At 40.8% G+C, this 25,181-nt stretch overlaps 1 protein-coding gene across 1 annotated transcript in view; it reads left to right on the top strand.

Moving 5' to 3' along the window:
• LOC117359821 overlaps positions 1–25,181 on the top strand; it is a 153,917-nt gene that overhangs the window by 5,932 nt on the left and 122,804 nt on the right. The window contains exons 3-7 of the mRNA XM_033943151.1: positions 4,921–5,037; positions 11,901–11,978; positions 12,068–12,178; positions 14,938–15,508; positions 17,273–17,472. Coding sequence (XP_033799042.1) covers positions 4,921–5,037; positions 11,901–11,978; positions 12,068–12,178; positions 14,938–15,508; positions 17,273–17,472 — 1,077 coding nt within the window. The remainder of the gene's footprint in view (positions 1–4,920; positions 5,038–11,900; positions 11,979–12,067; positions 12,179–14,937; positions 15,509–17,272; positions 17,473–25,181) is intronic.

The raw sequence follows: 25,181 nt of genomic DNA, 5'->3' as shown, positions 1-25,181 counted from the left end.
TATTTATCAAATTTTACATTTTATAAATCAAGTATCCACTTGTACAGAAAGTTGAAGAAAAGCAGGAAAAATAATACTCATAGGTAAAATACATAATAATCAACTAAATAAAAATAATTGTTTAGCTTAAATTCAGCTCAAGTTCTCTAAATTAGATCCAAGAAGGATGAGGCGGACATGTTAACAGATGCTAACAAATATCAATTCAAATATTAGGAAAACAAAGTCCCTTAGCTGAGGAAGGATATCATTTATTCAATTACACCTCGCTTGATTTCCCTTCATCCAGTCGAGTTCCTGCCAGAAAAGCTGTCAACTGGAATGGCTCAAAGAATACATATTTCTTCATATGGTACTGTATTACACATTTGCAAGGGTGTCGTAGGAAAAAAGTCCCTCCAAGAGATATAACACCTGGCTTCATCAAAAGAAATTATCGCCTTCTTCTCTGGGTTTCCCGTGCCAAATCTGGGAACATTAATATTTTATGTCCAAGAAATTCTTTCATTTTATTTCTAAAATACAATCTAAGCAACCAGTTTTTATCTGGTGCAAGAGCCACCGTAAGAAGCAATGTTGCCGGAGATGCAAGCTCTCTGTCCGAAAGTTCCAAGATTGCTGAAACATTAAGTGGTTGATTGTCCTCCTGTTGTTTAAGTGGTAATTTAGTAGTTTTCATTGGTAAGTAGTATACTTGAGTAAATGGTGGTAATGTATCCTCTGGAATACCCAAAATCTTTACCATATAACGTTTCAACATATCTCTAGGTGTCACAGAGGCTATCTTAGGAAAATTAATCAAGCGGAGATTATTATTACGAGAAAAGTTCTCCAAAGTTTCCAATTTTCTGCGCAAACTTGTGTTATCTTTTACCATTACTTCATTAAGCTGTTTTGATGCTTTTAACTCCTGTTGTATATTCACAATTGAGTTCTTAGATTCATCAATTTCAACTTTTATATTTTTTATATCATTTTCTTGAAGAGTAATTTTATTTTCCAGCTGCAAAAGCTGGGGTTTAACAGACTTGGCTAGGTCAGCAACTAAATCCCAGATTGAGTCCAGTGTTACTTCTCTGGGTTTTTCAATAACATATGAAAGATTGGGAATTGGAATAGTCTCACCGGTTATCAGCTGATTCTGGCAATCCTTCTGCTGGGCTGAAATGATCCCTGATGTTTCCAAATCCTCGGTACTTCTTGGACTCACCTGAAAACTCAGGGAGTCCATCTCCACGCTCCCCTCTCTGTTCTTCCTGGCCTCCGAGGGTAGGTGCTTGCCTCCTTCCGGGAGCTCCTCCACTCGTGGGGAGCTGGTAACCTGAGGAGGTGGGGGAGGTGCCCTAGCGTCGGGGCTGAGCGTAGTCTCTAGCCCCAAGGAGATCACCTCATTTCCGCCTCTCTGAGGCGTCTCCAGCGGGGGGGATGCCGACGCTGCCGGGATATCCTGCATCCGACGCAGGAGCTCTTCAATATTGCCGAAAGAGGGGACCGCTGAACGCCGCGAGGCTCCAGCGGCACTGCGGCCTCTCCTCTTCGGCATCTCAAGTAAGTAATCGCTCCAAAAAGAAAATTTTTCAATCAGTCTTCTCCGGCGTGCTACTCAGCGTCCGGGACCGTCGGCCATCTTGGATCCATATTAAAAATACTAAAGCATGTTTCAATGAACAAACACAATAAAACATTAACTAACAGTATCATTATTAAAACCTTTTTTCAAATTCATTCAACAAGATGGAAAGACAAAATCCCATAAAAACATTTACAGGACGGTAAGGCTTCAGCAGGAAATAGCATTAGCATATGAAGGCATTAACAAATAATTGCATTTTCAACATTTTCTTAAAATTCAGTCTCCCATCACAAAATGTGAATAATATCCCGCCAACAATGGCCAGCCAGTGTTTTGCTACGCTGTGTCAGGGCAGTAGGATAAACCAATTGATATCGGCACTCAATCTGAAATCTAAACATAACAATTTCACACATTGCTCCACTTTGTGCTCTAAACACTTATTGCCCTTTCAAACTTATTGCCCTTTCAAACTCCATTCTCACCGGTGTTGCAAAGATGGCCACCTCTAGGCCCGACTTAAATATCATTGAATACTGCTGCTGCTGTAACAATCCAGTGAATTGAAAGTGCCTTTTTTAAATGATCAATGATTAGAAAGTCAAATACCAGTGTGGCATCTGATATCATTAAATAATACTGCTACTATAACAAACAATTAGGTTGAAAATACTTGTTTTAAATAATTAATGATTAGAAAACTGTGAAGAAATTCAAAAGTGTTGAGCATCGTTAGTATAGAAAAAATCAATATCACCACGGTATTTTTTACCTTCGTGTTTAGAGCTTTGTACATCTGGCCCTATGTGTCTGGCTTTTGTTGTCACCTTTTCTATCTATTTGGCTTCAGTATAATCAGATAGGATCGCCCTCAAGTTTCAGCCATTTTTCATGCACAATACTTCCCTTCCATTACTAAATTGCTTGTGACAAATGGAGAGACTACCAGCTTAAAGGCCCCAGCATTAAGTAGACACATTTAACAAAGCCACAAGATTCCACAATTGTTCTAATCAGAACATTAGAAGATAGTAGAGCTCTGTAAAAGCTTCAATTACAAAGTACTAGATAAGCTTGGGAATCACATTGGACCATGTTTGTTTTGTTTGGCAGGAAATAGAGATCAACAGAACTTAAAAAGAAAAAAAAGACTTTTTTTAACTAGAAAGAATAATACGTATCATAACAAATGTAATTAGCTTATATGACTTACCTGAGTTCGAATCTGTAAGACATGAAATCAAATAAGTGAGAGCCTACAGAGCTATCATTGACCTACTGTATGTAGAGATAAGAGTAATAAGAACATAAGAGATGCCGCTGCTGGGTCAGACTAGTGATCCATCGCGCCCAGCAGTCCGCTCACGCGGCGGCCCTTTTGATCAAAGACCAGTGCCCTAATTGAGACTAGCCTTACTAGCGTACGACCTTATTCATTAGGAACTTGTTTAACTTTGCCTTGAATTCCTGGAGATTGTTTTTCCCTATGATAGCCTCTGGGAGAGCGTTCCAGTTTTCCACCACTCTCTGGGTGAAGAAGAGCTTCCTTAATACAGAGAGAACTTTAACTGTGAAGAAAAATTTATTTGTTGAACCAGGTGACAGGAAAGGATAAAAGTGTTATGTTTCTATTCTCCTGTAGAATTTTGTACAATTTGTCTTAAATTTCCTGTTTCTGCAACAAAATTATCATGTATGCATTTGAGTATCCTTTATCATTCAATAGGAGAGCTAGATAAAATTATTTGTTTATTTAAAATTTTCTGGTCTTGTATGTAGACGGTACAGTGCTTTGTCAAAGTCTTCACAGCCTTGTACATTTTTCACATTTTGCTGTCTAAAAAATATATCAAAGTATTCCTGATTAATTTTCCTCGAATCTCAACAGTTACCCCAAGAGATATGTTAAAACGTTATTTGTTGGAGATATTAGAAGTACCTGAAGATTCATTGCCTCCATTCACCCAGGTTTATTACTTGCCAAATAAAAATCAGAATCAACAACAGGAAAGAAATCAAGGACTAATTGATGTATCTGCTTTACTTGAACTATCAGATAAAGAAAGTGCCATATCTGCAACATTAATAGTAACCTTAGCGCTTACATTGGACAAAAATTGGCTTTTGAGACTTTTCTTTAAAAATAAAGAGAAAAAGTTTCTTGATTTTAAGATACAAATGTTTCCTGCCTTGGCAAGAGACACACAAAAGCGTAGAAAATAATTTCTTTTATTAAAACCTGGAGTATTAGCTCTTGGGGCGACTTTTTATCTTCGTCACCCATGCAAGTGCATAATACAACATAATTCTCAGAAATATGTTTTCTTTGAGCCATATCAGCTAACGACTTTTCTTTCTTTATCCTCCCTAGAGAAAGAAAAGAAACGAGCGGCTTTAAATGTATTAGATGCCTGTATATCAGTTAATCATATATCATGCTTCTTATGTTAACATTTTCTTATTATTCCGTTTGTATTACATCTTGGATCTTATTGTGGACTTGAGTCAATTAAGCAATACTTATTTTCTTATATAACTTGGGGAAAAAAGTTTTTCTTTGCTGTAAATCGCTTTCTGTACAAGTTAAATCCTGAATTGGAAATTTGGAAATTTATAAATAAATAAATAATTTTTTTTAAAAAAAAGTATTCCTTAAAGCATTGGTCTCTGACGAATGGCTCCTGAAGTCCTCCATTGTAGATCCTCAATCAGTTGGCTGAAATATTCTTCAAGTCCTGCAAATTTGTTAAGTTCAAACTTGCCTGTTCAGTGCATTAAATGTCTAAAAAAAGGCTGGGCATAAATGGCATAGGGAAAGTGTAGGAGCCACTATGCCTACGCTACATGTACATACAGCTGTAGGACAGGTCAAAGGTCAGGATTATATTTAGATGCATGTGTACTGCAGTAATATGAAAAAGATAGAGAAACCATGAAATGTGTTCAAAAAACGGTGGAAACCACGCCAAAGTATTGCTAAAACACAGAAGAGTGCATGATAAAAACAGAATTTTCAATGATGAGTAAGCTTGAAATCTTATGGTGGCCCTCAGAGCTCTCTCATATTCACATTGTGGCCCTTTATATGAAAAAGGTTGGAGACCACTGCCTTAAAGCATGACTTTGTTTCACTCATCTACACGCCATTTTCTACACTTCCAGTGTGAAAGAAGAATTATAGAGATATTCAAGGAGTTACTAAGGGATACAGAGATTGACCACATCCAGGGAGAAATCAAAGCAATGTGGAATGTTGTACACATGACTTATTTGGCTTGTGGTACACTTTGTTGGATTTGAATATTAAAATATGTACTCCAAATATTTATTCTCCTGTTCTTCAACAGCGCAGGAGCTGGAGGAGCCACATACCTCCCCAAAACGTTCAAGAAATGTTCTTCTCGCCGCGGATACTCAGTTCACAAAAATCTTTACAACAACTTGCAGACTTAAAAGAGGCTGGGGTGAGTTGATTTTCTGAGCTTTGGCAAGAAAATATTCTGTAATTATCCAGATGGAAGAGGTATTTGCTGCAATTTCTGCTCCTGCTTAAGACTGCAGAGTTTTAGGGGGTCAATTTATAAATGGGCACTGAAACCCAAGTGCTAAAACTTAGGGCACTAAGCTAGTATTTTATAATGGAACATAAGTGCACCCAATTTGTTGTAGAATGCTAGCGTGAATACCCAGTTATGCGCCAAACTTTAGGTACAGCCACTCATGCCATGTCTATGACTGATGTAAACTATCATATCTCAATGCGGTAGTTGCATGAGTAAAAGAAAGGAATTCTATAAAGCACATGCATAAATATTTTTTAAATTCAATTTTCTATACCATTCGCCCAGCGGAGTTCAGAACAGTTTATATAAATTTAGTCAGGTATTCGGGCATTTTTCCTTGTCTGTCCCAGTGGGCTCACAATCTATCTAATGTACCTGAGGCAATGGGGGGATTAAGTGACTTGTCCAGGGTCACAAGGAGCAGCATGGTTTTGAACCCACAACCTCAGGGTACTGAGGCTGTAGCTTTAACCACTGTACCACACTCTTATCTAAATAGTGGGAATTTCCATGATTCATCCATGCTGCCCCCCCCCCCCCCAGTGAATGTCTCCATTGCATGACATGAGAACACTTTAGGTGCACATTATAGAATAGGGTCTGTTATATTGTATAAGTGATCTTTGAACTTGTAGACCTCTAAAAGCTTGGTTATTTGTGCTGTAGGATGGTGGGGTTGAAAGTCTATTTGTTTATGAACATTGATTTCTAGTGGATCTTCAGATTTTGGTATGTCAAGGTGCAAGATGGTCGGGACCTCATTGGGTCCCTCTTGTACTGTGTCAGTGGCAGGTGTTATGCTGCTGCTCCGAGGTGTGCCAAGTGATATGCATAGTTTATAGCATTTTATAAGCTATGCACATAATTGGGAGACATGCCTATGGGCCATTCATGCTTTGACCACATGTACACCCTCTCTTGCATTTTTATGAAACCTAGTGATGCCTACCGGGGGTGGGGGGCAGTTCAATAAAGTGGTGCCAGTCACTAGGCACCACTTATATAAGTTAAAGGTGCCTTAAAAATCAAGTGTCTAAGTGCCATGTTCATAGCTGCCAATCTGCTAGCGGCTCTGCATGGGCAGAAAAGACCTTCCTTTGCTCCTGTCCATGCAGAGCTGCTAGCGGATTGACTGCTATGAGTTCTCGTGATCCCATGAGAAATCGTGGCAGCCAATTAATTAGCAGTTCTGCATGGGCAGGAGCGAAGGAAGGTCGCTCCTGCCGCAATTCACCGCTGGACCACTAGGGATATGTAAGGTATGCAGGGGAGGTAGGAGGGAGATAAAAATAATTAGAATCGGGCTGAGGCAGGAGGGATTCCTTTGTCCCAGCCACTGCTGGACCACCAGAGATATTTAAGGTATGTGGGGGAGGCGGGAATGAGATAAAAATAATTATAATCGGGCTGGGACAAGAAGTGGGAGGAATCCCTCCTGTCCCGGCCACCACTGGACTATCAGGTCTCACGACAGGCTTGGTGGAGGCCTGCAAGGCATTGGGAGGGAGGGGGCAAAGAGTACAGAACCAGGGATGGAGGGGAGCTGAGTGCAGAGATTGGCAGGGGAGAGAGCAAGGGAGGGGGAATAGGGTGCAAAGCCTGACAGGGCAGGGCAAGGCAAGGTACTGCACGTGAATATTAAACCTGCCTGGTTTATATTTGAGGCAATCTTTTTTCCTCCTTTTTTGGGGGAAAAAAGGTTACTTTGATTTATAAGGTATATTGTGAAGTACATCCAAAAATCAGGTAGAGAAAATGGCCATTTATCCTCCTTTCCTCCCCCCCCCCACCCAAAAATAACCTTTCTAGACGTGTGCACCTTTAGTATATTTATCTTTTTTGACCATTTAAAAAAAACCACCCAACATCCAGACTGTACTCTGAGGACTTTCTTAGAAATCAGACTCCACTGGTGACCCTTGAGGGGAGGAATGCTGGCCTAGTGTCTAACCCTCAGTAAGCCTGGTTCTAAGGAAGAGGTTATAGAGGCTCAGCATTAAAGATAGTTTTAACAGCAACCTGTGAACTTCATATATAATTTGCATATATTTGATTGAGGAGAAGACTGTTCAATAAAAGGTTTCTTTGGATCTGTTTAGGACCTTTTTGAGACTCTGGGGAGTAGTAAGTAGGAGAAAGGCCTGTAAAATTCTTAAACTCAGGCCAAGTGCATTATATGTTTTAACGATGTCTTTTTAGATTTGTTGTACTTTGTTTGTATGTATTATCTGTTGCTATTAAGTAAGTTGCCATTGTTCCTCGCCTAGATCTGTGGATGGGCGGGCCGAAACGTGATCGTGTCGAGTCATGAGATGCAATAAAGGTGATTGGACACCAGAGTTTCCTTCACTATTTGTTCTTTATTTCCATAGGCAAACTAGCCTTTTAGCAATGGAAACAGTTTTACACACACACATTGCCATTTATAAAACTGGTCAAAGTAAACAGATACATAATATACCCTGTTTATGAATAGGTTTATCTGACCCTAGCGGAGGCATTCTTGAGGGCAAGGGTGGAATGGAGTTTGGAGTTTATCCATTAGGTCTGTATGTGCCGAAACTAAACTGGAAAATTTTTACACAATAAATACCAGGTGTAAATGCATGTGTGTGTATATGTTTGTACTTCCCATGAGTAATTTTGAAAGTGAAAATTATGTACATACTTTCATTTAGCTCACAGGTTCCCAACCATTTTGTTTGTGTGGACCACTTATTTACCTCCAGAATGTTCAGGGACACTCAGTTCATTGCTGTAATTTTTCCGAATCTCTGCCCCTAGGCACCAAACCCATCTCCATTAGCTCTCTTTATCTTGGCCTCATTTAGAATATTGTATTCAATTCTGGAGACTGCACTTTCAATTCAGAAGAAAGTTACTAAAATGGTTGGTGGTCTACAGCATAAAATATGGAGAAAGACTTAAAGATCATAATATAAATGCTTTGTAGGAAAGGTGGGAGAGGAGAGATATGATAAAGACATTTAAATACCTTTATGGCATAAGTACGACAAACCGTTATGTTAAGCTAGTAAGTAAACGCCGTAGAAACAATAAACCACAGTGGTTCACTGTGGAGCTCTCAGACCTCATCAAAGAAAATAAAAAAGCATTCATCTCTTACAAACAATCAAGGGAACAGGACTCCAGGGCAGAATATCTGACCAAGTCAAAAGCCGTCAAAACAGCAGTCAGGGAGGCTAAATTCAACATGGAGGAATCTCTAGCAAAGAACATCCAGAAGGGAGATAAATCATTCTTCAGGTATATCAGTGACAGAAGTAAAAACTCAGGGGGAATAGTACGTCTAAGGAAACCAGACGGAGACTATGTGGAAAAGGACTCAGAAAAAGCCCAACTGTTAAATGAATACTTCTGCTCTGTCTTCACCCGAGAAGCTCCGGGGCATGGCCCTCAGTTACAGACAAGGGCTGATTCAGTTGACCCATTTAGCGATTTCAAATTTACGCCCAACAGTCCAAGCTCAAGGTTTACAAGGCAATGGGACCGGACAACCTGCACCCCAGGGTACTCAGGGAGTTGAGTGATGTCTTGGCGGAGCCGCTGTCGGCGCTCTTCAACCTCTCCCTTAGTTCAGGTAGCGTCCCGTTGGACTGGAGGAAGGCTAACGTCATTCCACTCCACAAGAAAGGCTCCAAGACAGAAGCGGCAAACTACAGACCAGTGAGTCTCACATCAATAGTGAGCAAACTAATGGAAACTCTTATCAAACACCAATTAGATACGATCCTGAATGAAGAGAACCTATGGGATCCCCGTCAACATGGATTTACTATGGGGAGATCCTGCCAATCCAACCTGATCAGCTTCTTTGACTGGGTGACGGGGAAGCTAGATGTTGGCGAGTCCCTGGACATCATATACCTGGACTTTAGCAAAGCATTCGATAGCGTGCCTCATCGCAGGTTACTAAGCAAGATGAGTTCCATAGGATTGGGCAACACATTGACGAAGTGGGTTGGGAACTGGCTTGGAGGTAGGGTTCAAAGGGTAATGGTGAATGGCACCCCCTCTGAAATGACGGAGGTGATCAGTGGAGTGCCCCAGGGCTCTGTCTTGGGCCCGATACTGTTCAATATCTTTATAAGGGACTTGGCAGAAGGGCTCCGAGGTAAGATAACATTATTTGCCGATGACACCAAACTAAGCAATGTAGTGGGCAAAAGCACAATAGATAAAAATTCAATGCCCGACAATATGATGCATGATCTACTCTTACTAGAGAGCTGGTCTAAGACATGGCAGCTCAGCTTCAATGCCAAAAAATGCAAAGTTATGCACCTGGGTACCCAGAATCCATGCAGGACTTATACCCTTAATGGCGAGATCCTAACAAGAACGGTTGCAGAACGAGACTTAGGGGTGATCGTCAGTGAGGACATGAAGGCTGCCAATCAAGTGGAGCAAGCTTCTTCCAAGGCAAGACAAATCATAGGTTGCATACGCAGGGGTTTCGTCAGCCGTAAGCCTGAAGTCATTATGCCTTTGTATAGATCCATGGTGAGACTGCACCTGGAATATTGTGTGCAATTCTGGAGGCCACATTACCGTAAGGATGTGCTGAGGCTGGAATCGGTCCAGAGAATGGCCACCCGGATGGTCTCGGGACTGAAGGATCTCCCGTACGAAGAACGGTTAGATAAATTACAACTATACTCGTTCGAGGAGCGCAGAGAGAGGGGAGACATGATCGAGACGTTCAAGTATCTCACGGGCCGCATCGAGGTAGAAGAAGATATCTTCTTTTTCAGGGGTCCCACGGCAGCAAGAGGACACCCGTGGAAAATCAGAGGCGGGAAACTGCACGGTGACACCAGGAAATTCTTTTTCACCGAAAGGGTGGTGGATCGCTGGAATGGTCTTCCACTTCAGGTGATTGAGGCCAACAGCGTGCCTGATTTTAAGGCCAAATGGGATCGACATGTGGGTTCTATTCGCAAAGTAAAGGCAGGGGAGGGTCATTAGGGTGGGCAGACTGGATGGGCCGTGGCCCTTATCTGCCGTCGATTTCTATGTTTCTATGATTCTATTAACTGTTTATCTTCGCCATTGCTTTCACTTCTAACTGTTATAGATTACTCACTGTCACATGTAGATATGTTTGTACATCTTGTACTTTATATTTCACTATATAATGCATCTTGCTGTCTCAATTGCTTATATACATATGATTTTATACAATTACGTGCATATGTATATTTGTATTTGTTTTCCTCTTAAGGACCCCTGAGGAAGGCATTAAGGGGCTGATTCTATAAGTGGCACCTGAAACAGCAGGCGTCTAGAAAAATGGCACCTGCTGCGTGTCAACCACATTGAAGCGCTACTTAGAGAATCATAGCTACTGGTGCCTAATGACAAACTTAGATGCTAGTAATGTAGGCCAGGGTTTTAAAGGTCTACATTTCTGGCGCCTAGGTTCATTGTAGAATCATGCCTAGTGGCACTTAGTGATGCCTAAATCCAACTCCACCCCTAAACATGCCTATTTAGGTGTATTTAGGGGTGGAGTATTAAGTTCAATTTTGAAGACCGTGTCTGGTGAAGGGCATAAAAAGACTTGAAGCGGTCCAGAGGAAGACTTGAAGCAGTTCAGAGGAAGGCGACGAAAATGGTAGGAGGTTTGCTCCAGAAGACGTATGAGGAGAGACTGGAAGCCCTGAATATGTATTCCCTAGAGGAAAGGAGGGACAGGGGAGATATGATTCAAATGTTCAAATATTTGAAATGTATATATATATATATATATATATATATATTTTTTTTTTTTTTTTAATTTATCAAATTTTTACAATGTATCCATCAAAAAACTACTTGAAAGGTATTAATGTGGAACAAAATCTATTCCAGAAAAAGGAAAATGGTAAAACCAGAGGGCATAATTTGAGGTTGAGGAGTGGTAGATTCAAGAGTAATGTTAGGAAATTCTCCTTTACGGAGAGGGTGGTTGATGCGCTCCTGAGGGAGGTGGTGGAGAAGAAAACAGTGACAGAGTTCAAACAAGCATGTGATGAACACAGAGGATCTCTAATCAGAAAATAATGGGTATACATTGAAGGAACTAAGGCTAGTACTGGACAAGTTAGCATGGCCTGTGTCCCGTATAAGGACATTCAATTGAGGGCGAGCTACTAGCCACCAGAGCAGCAAAGCTGGACAGATAACTCGCAAATCTGCTATCTTTGACCACAGACTACAAAACCTTCAAAAAAGAAACAAAAACCCTACTCTTCAAAAAATACATTAAACCTTTATAATATAACCAGACCCGCCCCAAGTTTCACCCACAATACTATCTACTACTTAGCAAATCAAAAATGTTCAAACCACTCCTTAGGCATTTCCTAATATCATGACAATTCTCATGTAATCCACCTAATGTATTTCATAGCATCATGATAATTCTTGTGTAATCCGCCTTGAACCGTAAGGTAATGGCAGAATAGAAATCACTAATGTAATATAATGTAATTTCTTGATGCACCTTGTTTTGTTGCTTTCCCCCTATATAAGCCTCATGGATCACCAGGGGTCCATGAACCATATTGGTATACAATATTTTATGTGCATACCTGATGCACAGGTTAGGTCATTTTTCCCTATATTTTGAGGTGTTAATACTATTCACCATTTTATTGTCCTCTTAAAATATTGATTACACATTTTAAATAATATGACATTATATGGAAATCTGCTATAAAGTGAAATCTTTTTTTTTTTTTCATTACACCAAAACCTAGTTTGAAGATCGTCACTGGCATGTACCATTCAAAGCAGTAAGTGGGGATACAGCCACACTAATTAAGACACATCTTAAGGTATGGAATAACTGGCATTGTTTTTTAAATTGCTAGTAGTACTTGACAAAAACTATGCTTGCTAATATGTCTTTTCTTTACCTATCCAGGATCATTTGCACCATCATCATGCCAGAAGAATGGATCGCTCTTCTAAAGAGGAAGAATTGTTTGAGGAAAATCTGTATCTTCGGGAATGTACTCAAAGTTTTATGCTAGGGGTGAGTGACTGGCCTTGGAAACATGAAGAAATCTGAGGAAATTAAATAATCAAAAGTTTTCTAGTTGCAGACTGTGAGGGGGTGAATGGTATAGCAGTAGGTGTCCCTAAAAACACTCCTTCACTGATGTTGCACCACCTGCAGCCATAAGTCCTATTAGGGTGACACACAGGAGGGTATAGTAGGTTTTTTGGGGAGGGCAATCCTCCTGGTTTGATCTGGAGAGTACAATGAAGAGGGCCGTATGGGCAGAGTTACATAGCAGCACCTTGATGCAGTACCTAAAGAAGGCAATGATCCCAAGAGGATTACGTATTTTGAAGGAACCAAAAATGGTTTCTTCTGATAGGGAGTAATTAAGCTCCCTTCTTTTCCCATCACAACCACTTTCACTCACACACTCTCTCACTCTTGCTCACACACTCTAGGGGGTCACTATTTCTCTCTATAACACCATTTCTCACCCTCTGTCTCTTACTCTCACTTCTTTCTCTCTCACACACGCACTCTCTCAGTCTCTCTCCTCTATCTCAGTCTCTTTTTCACTATCTAACCACCTCTCCTCTCTCTAACACAACTGTTCACTACACCCACAAAGAATCATCATTCCATGTATAGGGCTATATTTAGACATGCAGGGTGTCGGGAGCATCCTATTACTACCATGGTAACATTTTGATGTATCAGGGACATTTTAAAGGAACTAGAGCGCTACCAGACGTATGCAGCTTTAGGGGTGGTATAATCGATAATTTTGGATGCCCAGGACAGTGTGTTTTGTAAATGTTTACGTAATTACTGGATGTTTTGTAGTTTATGACCTGATATTTTGGACATCCAACTCTGGATGTTTTGAGTTGGGCTTAGACGTTCTATTGAAAATGCCCCTCCACGTCTACTTTAAAAATACAATTCACTGGTGGCAAAAAAATACACAAATAACTCCCAAAATAAATACCTATCATTCTCCCCCCACAATTATTTTGATAACTGTAGACCTACGTAAAAAGAAATCTGGCAGGTGATCATCCTGTATATCTGGCTGCTAAGATAAAGCAAAGTGGACAGGATGACTGTGTTGATGATCTTTCTCTGCTGTCATTTACTATGTTATTATGTTTTTGAGCATGGGTATTGGACGCCAGCACACTCATAGAGCTGCAGTTGCCAATTAAGCTGCTAGATTCCACTCAAGGTGTGAAAAATAACAAAAATATGGAAAATGAGCGCATAACGCATGGTTACCAAAATACTTTTATTGCTTTTATTTTTCCATCATGAAACTCAAAAGATTAGATGCGTTAGTGGGAGGTCGTTATAGTTGCCAAAATGCTGGCCTTCTGATAACGAGCTCAACTCGATACTTCGAAGCTCCCCATTATATACCTTAAGTCCAGTATGACATCATTGGCCATGTGGGCCAATCAAAACTAACAGAGGTGGTCTTCAAAGTTAGACAAAGAAAATTCCTCTACATATTTAAAAGTTTCAGAAATCATATTTATTTTGTTTACATTCATTTCTGAATATTCATTAACATTTTATTACATATCCAATATTCTTTCTGTCCTTTCCAAAAGTATATTTAAGAGAATCTGCATTTAAGTGCTGATATATTCTCAGCCTTCCCTGTCAGCCTTAGAGAAAAAGGAGAAGGAGAAGGAGGGGCTGTTTCCCCCTCTCCCTATGCTAGAGACTGCTACAGGTCTCTGACTCTAATTATTTCCAGATGTTGTGCTCAGGCTTCCTTTAAATTTCTTTAGGTTGCAAATATATATAATATGTTTTTTCAAAACCAATTCTTTTGTTCAATACACATCCATATACATATCACCCATTCAGGGGCCCCAAACATTCATTCAGACCATGTATTTCATTCATATTTTAATGCATGTTATATCTCAGTTTGGGATACGTAATCTAATATGTTCTTCCTAATCAGCCTAAGGCACATCTGGTATCAATTAGAACCACGATGCTAGAAGCGGGAAACCTGAACAAAGACAAGGGACATAGGCTGAACACAAAATGGAGTAAAAACCAAGCAGAAGATACAGAAAGACAGAAAACAAAATGGAGTCCATGTATATCCTGATTTCCTCCATGATCTAGCTTAATAGCAAAGTACATAAAAAGAATATTATTATGTTTTTCCTTAATATTAATCTGTAGTGTGTTTTTCTGGCCTTGGTTACATCCATATTCAGATTTTTATTCACCAATTTTTTGTACGCTTCTATTGGGTGTGGCCTTAACTAACACATATGCTTGTATCTAACTAGAGTTACCCAGAATCATACGAAAATCCGGCACTTATGTAGAAACATTCCACAAAAATTCTGCACTATCATGTCCTGACGTCCATTCCATTACCGTCCCATAGACATCACCCCCTACTGGCCATGAGCCACTACTCCTCAGTTTTGCACTGCTTGAGCTCCATGGGATGTAGTATTTGTAGCAGACCATTCCTCAATTTCATCTAACTCCTGTATATCACTCAACTTCTTCAGCCTTGGAAGACAGGATTAGAGCAGCCCACCATATAGGTTTCCAGGTCCTTCCTGGACACATCCATTGAAGCTCTCTTCTTTCAAGGTTAGGATATTTCCCTTTCCATATTCTGCTAGGCAAGAGCTTGCTTCCTGCTCATCTTGCCTTTAGTCTTAGGACACTAAGACATACAGTTGAAATGGAAAACAGGAAGGGTTCAACAAACTTTATTTGGCACAGTAAATAACCTGTTTTTGTCTCTTTAGTCCAGGAAAAATGGTGGGGATGCAGACCTGGATCACACTGGACCTCCCATTGACCTGCAAGACAATTCTTTAATTGACTCAATGGTTAAGGAACAAGTGGCCCTCACAATGAGCTTGACTGACGTACAAAGAGATACCAATATTGACATAATTTTGGGATTGCCAACAGCAGATGACACCTCTTGGCCGGAAAACTTAGAAGCTGGTGTCTGTCAAGAAAATTCTAAACCAAATACTAATGCATTAACGAGTAGCCTTAGGGAACTTGCTGCTTTATCAGATGAAGCAGCGAAACCTAAGCATAATGCCAGGTTAATGCCTGGTAATAATACTTCTATTATAGCAGCTGACATGAAAGAAGAGTCCCCGGGACAGGCTAAAAGACTGGACTCCAGTGTTGTAGAAACGGTGCTGCCAAGAAGCCAGAATAAGTTTGACTTGGAGAACAATGAATTCCAGGTGCTCTGCCAGGGTGGTGACACCGAGGAAAATGTTATCAGAGGGCATGTTAACATACCTTGCTCACCCAAGAAGAAAGTGTTTGAGGTGTACATCTGTGGAGGATATCGAGGTAATTGCAAATGCTTGTGAAAGAGAAGTATTACTGAGAACAAAGAATAAATGAACCTACAAAATGAAGCCATAATTCTGTGTATTTAGATTACAGTTCTGTATTAGTTCTATGTGAAATCATTATGGTGTCCTCATATGCTAATGGATTTAGCATTTTAAAAGATAAAAATTTAGCCCTTAGGTTGGTAACCATATTTTTTTGTACTAAATATTTACAGAAAAAAAGATATTAAATGTACATAACACATGGCATAGACATAATTAATGAGTGTGCTCTTGAAAGCAGAGTCTTGAAAGCACTCTCGGTTCCCTATGACTTCAAGGCTGTGGAAAGGGCTACAAAATCCTTCTCCATAAAACTTCCACAGGAGATTGAGGGAGGACAGTTGTAAGTGACATTGATGGTGGCCAGTGCATCTCTCCCACTGATTCCCTCATTAACACCTGCAATGAAACCCTCCCATGTGCTTCTCTTTCTACGCTTCCTGGAGTTTTGAACTGTGGGGAATATTATTACACATTTGAGTTCCTCTCTCTTTCCTCCCCCTTTGGCTTTAGGTTCTGTGGTAGCAAGTAACAAAGGAGGGTTCACAGAGGAAGGGCCCCAAAAACTATGGGATCCTTTTACTAAGCTCCAGTAAGCACTAACCCATGCTTACCGCTGGTTAGAAAGGCATTACTGTGGAACGTGCTCAGTTGTCTTGCAGTAGTTTTGGGATCTGTGCTCAATACCCATTTGCTAAAAATAAAAAATAGATTTTGTTTGTTCATGTGGAGGGTATGTTTGGGGACGGAGACTAGGTATGCCCTGCACTAATCAGTCAGTGGGGCTACATCGCTGTGCACTAACTGATGAGCATGTGATTAGCTTAGGAACCCTTACTGCGTGGCTATTAATAGGAAAAAGGAAAATGTGGTTATTTTAGGGTCATGCTAAAAAGTGGCCTCAGCACTTATATATCCATGCATTAATAATATATCCTGCCTAATCCTTACATAGGTTCAAAGTGGTTAACAAAATAACCCCCCCCCCCTTTTACAAAACCGTAGCGTGTTTTTGTAGTGTCAACCACAGTGGTAACAGCTCCCAACACTCGTAGGCATTCTATGAACATCAGAGCTGTTACCGCTGCAACCGGCGCTAAAAATCACGCTAGTGTTTTGTAAAAGGGGGGGGGGGGTGAAACAGAACCAGAGTCATGACAAATCCCTCCTGCAGTTTATACTCCAAATCTCTTTCTAGGACTTAAGAACAGTATCAGAAAATGTTTTTTTATGGAATGAATGGCTGCTCTAGTGGAAGTGGTGGAGACTGGAGACAAGCACAAGTACAGACTTTAAGAAAGTTCGGGATAAGCGTTGCACTGAGGGGAACCTAGTGGTCCATTGGGTCTACAATGGTATTGCATCGGGAATTAAATAGAGCAGGCCAAATGGACCTCATATTATTTATCTGTTACCACATTCTGGGTTTCTGTATCTCTGTGTAACATTTGTAATATTTTCCTGAAAGGTAGGTAGCCTTATCCTTAAGTAAAAGCAAGAAATAATGCTTATCTGGAAGAAATTTTCTGATTCGTCTGTGAGAATTCTACAATTTACAAATACATGTGTAGTATAGGGCTCATTTATGCATTGATTTTAAATTTTTAGAATTGCTGAACTATAAGAAGCTTATGTAATTGTCGGTAACCAGAAGGAGTTAGAAATAAATTTAAAAAAAGAAGTGCATAAAATTGGATTTTCAAAACTCTATCCGCAGATTCTAAAGCAGAAAGAGGTGTACTGTTTGAAAAAGCTTATCCTGAGCTGTACACTTACTGTAAGCAAAGAGGCTTTGACTTTCGCATGTACGACCTGAGGTGGGGACTGAGTGACGGAGTCAGTAATGATCACAGATTGGTTTCAATACATTTGAACACTCTCAAGCAATGTCAGGAATCAGGTCACTCGCACTTCTTTGTAAGTAGCGGTATTTCTTTTAAATTTTAGTGTTTAAATTGTTACATATAATGTCTACCATGTCCCCTAGGTAAATTATGAATACTAAGGTAAGATTTTTGTCTGTCTTATAACATTTAGAAAGATCAGGACACATAATATAGAAACATTCTATGCTCTATCAGAGGGCTGGGTGGTATGTTCATTTTATTCACTATCTAAAAAGGGAGCTGGTGCTAAAAGTAAAGCATTGCAAGTATCAATGAACTCTGTTGCTGGAACGATAATGGGTGTTTCACGAATCAAGTTTCAAGTTTCAAGTTTTATTTGATTAATCGCTTAATTAAAATTATTTCTAAGCGAATTACAATGTATAAAAGTAACATATGATTAAACATAATACTAAAATAGGAAATAACATATAAGATATTATAAAACTAACAATTTATACAATAAATATAATTAAAAAAAAAAACCCAGAATTTACATAACAAATATATAATGAGCTAATAAATTTATACAATAATGCAAAACATATGAACATACGGAAAAAAAAAGATTTTAGGAAAAGAAGCATGGAAAAGAAGAAAAAAGAGAACGAGGGAGAGCCCAGAAGTAATTTATACGTTAAAGACATCCTTGAATAAAAAGCATTTTAAATTCTTTTTAAAATCGCTTGTTATTTTCATCTCTTAACTGTAATGGTAATGAGTTCCAAAGTTGCGGTGCTGATACAGAGAACATATCTTGTCGGCGGGTTCCAATAACTTTTAAGGAGGGAATCGTTAAAAGTTTATGGTTGTTTGATCGTAGAGAACGTGAGGTACTATATGGAATAAGTACTTTATTTATAAATTGGGGTTCATTAGTGTCAAGAGTTTTGAAAATTAATAATAAGATTTTATAAGTAATCCGATGATTAATGGGAAGCCAATGAGATTTAATCAGAAAGGGAATGACATGATCATATTTTTTGCCTTTATGAATAAGCTTAACGGCAGTGTTTTGTATAATTTGTAAGCGTTTCTTTTCTTTTTGTGTAATATTTAACAGTAGAGAATTGCAATAATCAAGTTTAGAAATGATTAAAGAGTGAAGTAGGATATTTAGAGATTTTGGTTCTAAAAACTTTGAGATTGATCGAATTAAACGAAGTCTATAGAAGCATGATTTAACAGTATTATTTATATGATCATGGTAGGAAAGGTTATTGTCAATGACCCATATTATGCCTATTTTGAAGCCGCTTCATTGGCTTCCTATACAGCAAAGGGTACAATATAAAGTACTAGCGATAATCCAGCGAGTGCTATATGATAAAGCACCTGGAGGTTTTCAAGATTTTGTGGAGATGTTGGCCCTGATTCTCCAAAAGTGCGTCCCGATTTTAGGCAGCTGTAGGCGTCCTACAGCTGTCTAATCAGCCAATCGGGATGCACGTTTTTTAAAAAAAAAATGCTCCTCAGGCAGGCCGCCTATATTGAAGGCGAGGCCCGCAAGACACCGAGGCCCTGATTCTGTATAGGACGCCCGGGAGAGGCGTCCTATTCAGAATCGGCCTATACTAAACCCCGATTCTGTAACCGGTGTCCATGGTACAGACGCCGGTTAGAGAATCGGGTTAAATTAGACGCGGCCGCTATACTTATGGCAGCAAGGGATCTCCCTGCTGCAATATGTATAGCAGCCGCGGTTGCGGCCGCCTGTCCATCACCGACAGGAGGATGCCTAACTCCTCCTGTCGGAACCCCGGACCCCACTCCCCAAACTCGTAATCGCCGACAGGAGGATGCCCAACTCCTCCTGTCGGAACCCCGGAACCCCCCCCCCCCCCAAACTCGTAATCGCCGACAGGAGGATGCCCAACTCCTCCTGTCGGAACCCCGGAACCCCCTCCCCCCCAAACTTGTAATCGCCGACAGGAGGATGCCCAACTCCTCCTGCCGGAAAGCCCAACGACCCCCGCCCCAACTAATCTCCCTCCCCCAACTAACCTTTCAATGTTGGTCGGCTGGACGGGTCTTGCTGCCGTCCAGCCGACGAGCCCGCCTCATGGAAATGAGACGGGCCCGCCCCTTCCCGGCCCATCCCCGCTAAATCTAAGGCCTGATTGGCCAGGCTGTAGAAGCCTGGACCAATCAGGCCTTAGGCATAGCGGGTCCGCCCATCCCCACTAATCCTAAGGCCTGATTGGCCAAGGTGCCTAGCCTGGGCCAATCAGGTCTTAGGATTAGTGGGGATGGGCGGACCCGCTATGCCTAAGGCCTGATTGGTCCAGGCTTCTACAGCCTGGGCCAATCAGGCCTTAGATTTAGCGGGGATGGGCCGGGAAGGGGCGGGCCCGTCTCATTTCCATGAGGCGGGCCCGTCGGCTGGACGGCAGCAAGACCCGTCCAGCCGACCAACATTGAAAGGTTAGTTGGGGGAGGGAGATTAGTTGGGGTGGGGGGTCGTTGGGCTTTCCGGCAGGAGGAGTTGGGCATCCTCCTGTCGGCGATTACGAGTTTGGGGGGGGAGGGGGTTCTGGGGTTCCGACAGGAGGAGTTAGGCATCCTCCTATCGGTGATGGGACAGGCGGCCGCGGCCGCTATACTTATTGCAGCAGGGAGATCCCTTGCCGCGATCAGTACAGCGGCCGCGTCTACTTACAATGTAGACCAGCATTTTGCTGGCCTACATTTTAAGCGTCTCTTCCTCTACTAGGGAGACGCGTAGGGCCGCCTAAGTTCGCCTAAGGCCTGTAGGCGAGCTTAGGCATCTTGCGGGTCTCCCTAGGCTCCCGGAGGCACCTTCAGGCCTGCCTGGGGAGCATTTTTTTAAAAAAACGTGCATCCCGATTGGCTGATTAGACAGCTGTAGGACGCCTTCAGCTGCCTAAAATCGGGACGCACTTTTGGAGAATCAGGGCCGTACTGTCCAAGAAAGGTATTGAGATCGGAAAATGCTATGAAATTATCCACTGAGAAGGAAATTAAAAGGTGGTAGATGCTTGGCACAGGCTCTGGGAAGAGGTGGTTGAGACAAAGACTGTGTCTGAATTCAAGAAAGCCTGGTTTAGGCATGTGGGATCTCTTAGAGAGAGCAAAAGATAATGGTTACTGTGGATGTGCAGACAGGATGGGCCATTTGGCTTTTATCCGCCATCATGTTTCTAATGTTTCTATACTGCATGCAAGAGTTAGAGATTTGATGTTTTCTGTTGCAGGCGTGAACTTGTGGAACAAATTGCCAGGTCAGTTGCGATTGTGTAGATCTAGAGATATAAGAACATAAGAAGTTGCCTCCACTGGGTCAGACCGAGGTCCATCTCGCCCAGCGGTCCGCTCCCGCGGCGGCCCATCAGGTCTGCGACCTGTGAAGTGGTTTCTGACCACTTTTATAACCTACCTCAAGTTCTATCTGTACCCCTCTATCCCTTTATCCTCCAGGAACCTATCCAAACCCTTCTTGAACCCCTGTACAGAGTTCTGGCCTATCACTTCCTCCGGAAGCGCGTTCCATGTGTCCACCACCCTCTGCGTAAAAAAGAATTTTCTAGCATTTGTTCTAAACCTGTCCCCTTTCAATTTCTCCGAGTGACCCCTAGTGCTTGTGGCTCCCCTCAGTTTGAAGAATCTGTCCTTATTTACTCTCTCTATGCCCTTAAGGATTTTGAAGGTTTCTATCATGTCCCCTCTAAGTCTCCTCTTCGTGAAGAGTCTTTGTAGGACTGTTAGCTATACAGGAGCAGTGATATGGATAAAGATTAGCGGAATTATTGTTTTAATGATGGTATTACATGGATAAGCATGATATAAGATGTATTGTCTTTTAAATAATTTTGTATGTTGATTGTAAACTGCTTAGTTTATTTAAACTAAACTAAACTAAACCTTAGGTTTGTATACCGCACCATCTCCATAGTCGTGGAGCTCGGCACGGTTTACAGGAATTGTGGTGAGAAAGGAACTCCAAGGAAAGAGCTAGATGAAGATCGGAGGAAAGAAGAATGTTAGAGGGCTAGGATGTCAGATGAGGAGGGAGTGTTAGATTTTTGAGAAAAGCCAAGTTTTCAGATGTTTACGGAAGGGTTGGAGAGAACTCAGGTTCCGAAGAGGGGAGGTAAGGTTGTTCCAGATTTTTTGAAAGGCAGTTTAGAACACCTATGCAAAAATCCTTAAAGACCAAACCCAATAACTTGAATATAGTTCAAGCAGAAATTGATAATGATGCAACTCCTTTAGGCCAGGCATAAGTTGATCAAACCTTTTTGCTCCTGTCATAAGCTGTGCAGATGTATTTGGAACCAGCTGGAGTCTTTTCAGACCAGTCTTGGTAATACCTTGAAACAATGAATTACAGTAATCCAGTGTACTTGCTACATACAAAAGCACAAGTTATTTTAAGTAAATTTGATCTATTCCAAAACATTAACTGATGAACCATTCACAATTGCAAATAGCCAGATCTAACAACACTGCTAGTGTCTTATCAAATTTCATTGAACTATCAGCATAAAAGCCCAGAGTAATAATTTATTCCTTATAAGAGAGAAACTTCCCTTGCTCTCTTGGTTATATTTCCAAAGATCTAGACCAGTGTCTTGCAAATTTTGCCAAGCTGCGGCATACTAAATGTGGTGGCCACAACTTGAGGCATCCGGAAGTGTGTGGACTTCAACGCTACATCATCATGTCAACGTCCACGTATGCACAAAGGCCCCGAGCCGCCAGTGGGGAGTGCTGGAAGGGAAGAGGCATGGAGAGAAGGAGAGACGCTGGTGCCAGCTGACTGCCTACTGGATGTGCCTCTTGTCATGAGAAGCACGTCCTATAGGCAGTCAGCTGGTGCTGGCACCTCTCCTCCTCCCCAGCGGCTTGCGGCACCTCTGGAATCTCGGGCAGCACTCTAGTATGCCGTGGCACACAGTTTGTGATACACGGTAAAGCTTTATGGGATGTCCACAGGGCACAAGATTTTCTGCATTCAAAATTAAGGGTTCCTTTTACAAAGTCACGGTAGAGATTTCTATTACGGGCCAGCGAGGTAAATTCTGACGTTCATAGGAATTCTATGTGTGTTGGAGCATTTACTTCACCAGCCTGCGGTAGAAACCTCTACTGCAGCTTTTTAAAAGCCAGCATAAATCATGATCATTCAACCATTTATCAAGCAGAGACAATTTACAATTAAGATCAGACATTACATGAGATTGGTCATCCCTCATAAAAGTGACCTATTGAATGTCATCTGCCTTCAAGGAGCTTAGCCAAGGGTACAAGATACAAATTGAAAAGCATCAGTGAGAGTAATGAGTCATAAGGTACTCCTGTACCAAAAATTGTCTGAAGGGTGATGTATCACACTCTAACTTGTCAGTTTGACTCGGTACATCTTCCAGGTCCACCAAGATTTATTTTAGAGTCTGGATTTGGTAATGGAGAAGGGTATAGACAAGAGTAACTTACCTGATGAATGAAGTTCCTTACATTGAAGTTCCTTACATCACTTAATTTACATTACATTTACATTATCATCACTCATTTATTTTTAGCATATCTGTTGCGTGTGTTTGGTTACCACCATCTTATGGGTACGCACCCCTGGCTTCATCTCTGTTCTATGTAAACATTATGTAATGTATAGTAGTCACCTTTAGCCCTTCATATTGTTCACTTCTTTCATCAATACATCACGTTTCCCCTATTCACCATTTTTCTCATGAATACAGCTCATTTATTTATTTATTTATTATTTTTTCACTGTCACATGCACTTTTAATTGTCGTTTTTTAATTTACTTGCCCTCCACTGATTCATACACATTCATTCCGTCACCACCCCACATTTTTTGTACCCACATTGCATTAATTTAATGATTTAATATATTTTTTATCAGGACCCCTGAAGAACATGTGTTGATCAAAACACGGACCGTGTTGGGTCCCATATTCTGTAAACAGTGGTCTATTTGTACTCAACAATCTGTTTGTGCAAAATAAACTTTGCCTGTATCTTGTACATCTGTCTACAGTACCTTTCTTTGTCTTTGGTTAACCACATTTGTATTGCAAATTTTGTTGGATTTTCTTTTCTTGTCTTATAATTGTTTCCACCATTTTGTCTGGCGCTGAAGTCAAGCTTACCATTCTGTAATTTCCCAGATCTCCCCTGGAACCCTTTTTAAAAATTGGCATAACATTGGCCACCCTCCAATCTTCAGGTACTACAGATGATTTTAGCGACAGGTTACAGATCACTAACAGCAGGTTAGCAATTTCATTTTTGAGTTCTTTTAGTACCCTGGAATGTATACCATCTGGTCCAGGTGATTTATCACTTTTTAACTTATTGATTTAGCTTAGTACATCTTCCAGATTCACTGAGATTTCTTTCAATTCTTCCACATCATCAATCTTGAAAACCATTTCCGGTTCAGGTAGATCTTACATCTTCTTCCATAAAGACCAAAGCAAAGAATTAATTCAGTCTGTCCACTATGGCCTTATCCTCCCTGAGTGCCCCTTTCCTACTGGCTATTCCTCTCCTTATGCACCCAAGCATCCAACTGGCTTTTCTACCTGTTTTACCTGTCACCTTTTCTACCTGTTTTGCCACCTTCAGATCATCAGATACAATCACTCCCAAGTCTCACTCTTCTTCTACACACACAAGTACTTTGCTTCCTATACTATACTGTTCTCCTGGATTTTTGCAGATCAAGTGCATGACCACACCCTCTGGCTTGTCTACCCTATTACAGAACTTGGTATTATCCGCAAAAAGACAAACTTTGCCAGACAATCCTTCCGCAATATCACTCACAAAGATGTTAAATAGAGCTTGCCCAGCGGCACAAGGTTTCACATAGTCTTGCACCTAATTATCTTGTTGATCATTTTAGTCTCTCAACCTTTAGACATTCATCTCGCATTTCAACATTATTTGCCTTCCCCTCTATAAAAGGTTGTATATTTAAACAATACTTTCAGCGATTATTGTCATTCTAAGCAGCTTGTCGGGATGCTGATTTTCATCAGTTATTGGATTATTCTACTTCTTATCTGCATTTTTGAAAATTATTGAAAACTTATCTATTTGCTAAATTTTTAGATTGCTAATTTGTACTGTAATTGATAATTGATGATTTGTATTTCACTTTTACTTATTCAGCCTTCTTTATTATGTTAACCACACTGATCTGTAAGGTATGCGGTATACAAATAAATTTTATGTTATGTGTGGATTCAAAAGAGGGGCATGGCCATGAGAAGTGCATGGGCGGGTCCTGGGCATTCCAAGAATTTGTATGCAGTGCTGCAGAATATGGTAGATCTGCACCAAATTTAGGCACATAGATTTACATCAGATTTCAGTTGATGTAAATCCTTATGCTTGAAAGTTAGGCATGGATCCTGGCACTAGGTAATATTAAAAATAAGAATATAAAAATTGCCATACTGGGATAGATCGAAGGTCCATCAAACCCAGTATCCTGTTTCAAACAGTGGCCATCTGAGGTCCCAAGTACCTAGCTAGATCCCAAGTAGTAAAACGGATTTTATGCTGCTTATCCTAGGAATAAGCAGTGGATTTCCCCAAGCCATCTCAATAATGGCCTATGGACGTCTCTTTTAGGAAATTATCCAAACCTTTTTTAAACCCCACTAAGCTAACTGATTTAACCACATTCTCCATTAACAAATTCCAGAGTTTAATTACACGTTGTGTGAAGAAATATTTTCTCTGGTT

This window comes from Geotrypetes seraphini, chromosome 1, assembly GCF_902459505.1.
Source record: "Geotrypetes seraphini chromosome 1, aGeoSer1.1, whole genome shotgun sequence".
Lineage (NCBI taxonomy): Eukaryota > Metazoa > Chordata > Amphibia > Gymnophiona > Dermophiidae > Geotrypetes > Geotrypetes seraphini.
This window is presented reverse-complemented; position numbering and strand designations above follow the sequence as displayed.